Here is a 3,468-nt window from a genome sequence, read left to right as displayed (position 1 = left end):
TCTCTCTCTTCCCCCCCCCCTCTCTCATTTGTTGTCTCTTCCTTTTGGACCCTATTGAAGCCTCACGCGTTGTGAAGAACTATAACTGATTCTAGAGCGCCAATAGCTTAATGGTTTGGAAACAGACTATCGATTTAGTGGTCGAGGGTTCGTGGTTGAAGAAAATAGGCAATGGTTAAAGAAAATATTGAGATTTATAAGGCTATTTAGTTAATTTTAACGAAAAATCTTTTATCACGAAATATTTTAGCATGAATTAGACACTGGATGAATTAATTCCGTAGTCTCATGTTGGGAACCTATAAAGATATGTAATTATTGACTTGCAGAGGTCTGACGCCGCTGAACGCGCCGCTGTCGTCCCCGCTGACGTCGCGCCGCGCGCCGCCCGACAGCCCGCGCGCGCTGCGCCGCCAGCACAGCCTCGCCAAGCCCGCCTCCTTGTGAGTACACACCCTACCACATTCTACCACATCCTACCAAACCCTACCATATCCTAGTATCCTGCAAAGTAACATTTCAAAGCCCATGAGAAAAGGAAAAAATTTACTTGCTGCTGGGTAGGAAAGCACATTCCAGTAACTTACATACTTGCATGCAAGGTACAAACACGTGCCAGTACCTGGCATGCAATAGTGAAAGTTGTAGTGCTAGTGGAGGGAGAAATGGAGGGGAGATCCGTATCACCTCGGACCCTCCCACAACTTCGTCTCGTAAGGTCTCGTGAACTGGCATGCAAGGTAATGCCATTTTACTGGCCTATGAATACGTATTGCGACAGTAACCATCTCATACCAGTAATTGGCATGCGAGGTACTACTCAATATTTCTGGAATGTGTAATCCCGCCCTGAATTAAAGTGATCAAACAAGTTTGGTTATAAATTGACTTTACAAAATTAACTCTTATAAAATTTTCAAATGTTACGCATTTTAGTTGTAGAAATATGGCACTTATTCCTTTAGCAGTAAGTAGCATATTGCAAGTCCCGGCACTCGCCGCCTCGCTACCGCTCTCTGCATGACAGCTTGGGTATACGTAGCTAGTGTTAAGACAATATAAATTGTATTGTAGAGTTCTAAAAAGCCTTTAAAGCAAAAAAAACTGTCTTATAAAAAATAACTATTACTGTAACAAACATATTTTTTTCATAGAAAATAAAACAAAATCAAAAATTATTTTAAAATCCATAGAATTTTATATTGTCTTAATTCCTTTGGTAGTTAGAAAATTATATTTGGGCTCGGATTTAGTAGTGAAAGAAATTTTTCAAATAGTTGACAGTCATGTGTGCATGGCTTGCATGAATTCAAAATTAAAATATTATAACAAACAAAGTAAGAAACTAGGAAGAGAGTAGCAATTTATTGAAAAGTTTTAAAATATCCGTAAACGAACAAATCATTTAACTATCAAAGAAACCATTACAGGGTTCGAAAACGTACAAAGACCGCAAATTATTTCTCCGTTGTATTTTGAATCTGTCCTTTGTGTCTACCGTGACTTTCAAAGTCGAAACACGAAACTATATAGTTATCTCATTTTTTATCTATGGGAATGAAAGAGATGACATGTTTGAAGTAACCAATAGTAACGCTAATGCACACATGACTAGAGGTAATGCGTTAGCGGGGAGTGCGGGGAGTGTGGGGAGCGCGGGGTCTCACTGGGGTGTTGCTTACAGCCTCCTCACCGACCTCAACATTGTCGAGGACTGAAGCAGAGCAGATCACACGCACGGAATCAATTGTGCACGCTATTATCTACCTTATTGCAAAGTGTTAAGAGTTATATTAGTTTAGCTAAAGCAAAACAACGTAAATATCAGACCACTTATTCTAGTTTTAATGTTATTTATTATGTTTTGGTCTTTTTGTATGTATTTAGTTAAATTAAACAAGCTTGTGATATCATAATCTCACAAAATTTACTTATATAGTCCTTATATCTAGTTATTTTTGTATAAAGACACCTTTTTTGAAAACGCCCAATGTCAAAGGTTTTATTTCTTAAAATAATTTTGCACTTATGTCTACTAACTTAAGTGAATGGTTTTTTTTGTTCTGTAATAACTTCAAAATAGCCTTTTATAGAATTAAATAAGTCTTATATGTAGCATGTATACAAATATGTCAATTTCTAAGATATTTATAGTTGTAAATAAATTTTAAGTAATTAGTAATTGGTAAATGAAATGTAAATAATAGACAGGCTTTATGATCTAAAAAATATTCTTTATTTTAACAATTTACTATTTATTAGCATAAATAACTTTCCTAGTTAAGTATTCTAATTACAAATCAATGTGAAAACGTCACAAATATTTTAAATATAATGTTTTTAACCTGATTTTTTTTTAATTATTAAAATTTCAATAAAGTTTTGCACTGAAAGTACTGCTTGTTATCGCACGAGAGTTGTTGCATGAGGTTCTAGAAATTTCGTTTACTATTTTTAACATAGTTATATGTATAGTAAAAGATAAATTAAAGCTTATGTTCCATTCTGTAGCAGATATGTTGCTATATGAGGAATTATTACGTAAAAGTTGATGTGATGTTTTTTTACGTGACATAAGGGTAAGTTTTTTTTTAGTTTCATCATCTAAACCATGTCGTGTTTATTCATTGGTTACGTTTTGTGGTTGTTTGTGATGTTAAAAATATCGTTTTTGCTTTGGTTTTGTCGTATCCGAGTTAACAACATACATTTGTTACAAAAAAATCGACATAAAACATACATTCACGTAACATTCATACTTCACAATACATTTTTAAACTCCCATTAATCGTTTATATATTTTTTTGAGAATCTGGCTAAATGTCTTTTGCCAACCGCTACATAATATTTTTAATACACATTTACTAGCTTACTACAGTTTGTAAGATTATGATATCACGTTTATCGATGTATCAAAGTATATAAATAATTGTAATATTTGTGATAATAGTATAAAAGTAAAACAAAGGCTGGATGCAAAAAATTACCAGTAGCATAGATGCATAATAAATTCAGATCAGGCCAGCCTCGTCATGCAGCATCCAAAATAAATCTTGGCCACTGGAATACATTTGTGTGCGAATGTTACACCACATCCTTCTCTATTTCCAGATGTGCCGTGGTTAATCCCAACCCCGCCAGTTACAATTTTGTGGCAATCTTTGTTTTCGTGCTATTGTTTTATTTAATATATCATTTACATTATTTTTTTACTGATTACTTTCTCATATTGCGAGCATCAAACTCCTGAGACGTTTGCACGCATTCACCGTTAATACTTTCAGGCCAAAAACGCTTTATTTAATTTTAATTTACATATTACTTTTACATACGAACATTAAAACACATAACGTACATCGGAATGTGTCATTCATTGTTCTAACCTGGTGTGAATCGTGCCGCTTATCTAACGCCTGCGCCCGTGCGACTAACGCAGGGAGACGAGCGCGGGCCCGGGCGCGCCCGCCA

At 35.1% G+C, this 3,468-nt stretch overlaps 1 protein-coding gene across 1 annotated transcript in view; it reads left to right on the top strand.

The window, feature by feature from the left end:
• LOC106112011 (kinesin-like protein KIF21A) overlaps positions 1 to 3,468 on the top strand; it is a 43,892-nt gene that overhangs the window by 36,371 nt on the left and 4,053 nt on the right. The window contains exons 21-22 of the mRNA XM_013294239.1: positions 330 to 443; positions 3,437 to 3,464. Coding sequence (XP_013149693.1) covers positions 330 to 443; positions 3,437 to 3,464 — 142 coding nt within the window. The remainder of the gene's footprint in view (positions 1 to 329; positions 444 to 3,436; positions 3,465 to 3,468) is intronic.

Source organism: Papilio polytes, unplaced genomic scaffold, assembly GCF_000836215.1.
Source record: "Papilio polytes unplaced genomic scaffold, Ppol_1.0 DF824135.1, whole genome shotgun sequence".
Taxonomy (NCBI): Eukaryota; Metazoa; Arthropoda; class Insecta; order Lepidoptera; family Papilionidae; genus Papilio; species Papilio polytes.
This window is presented reverse-complemented; position numbering and strand designations above follow the sequence as displayed.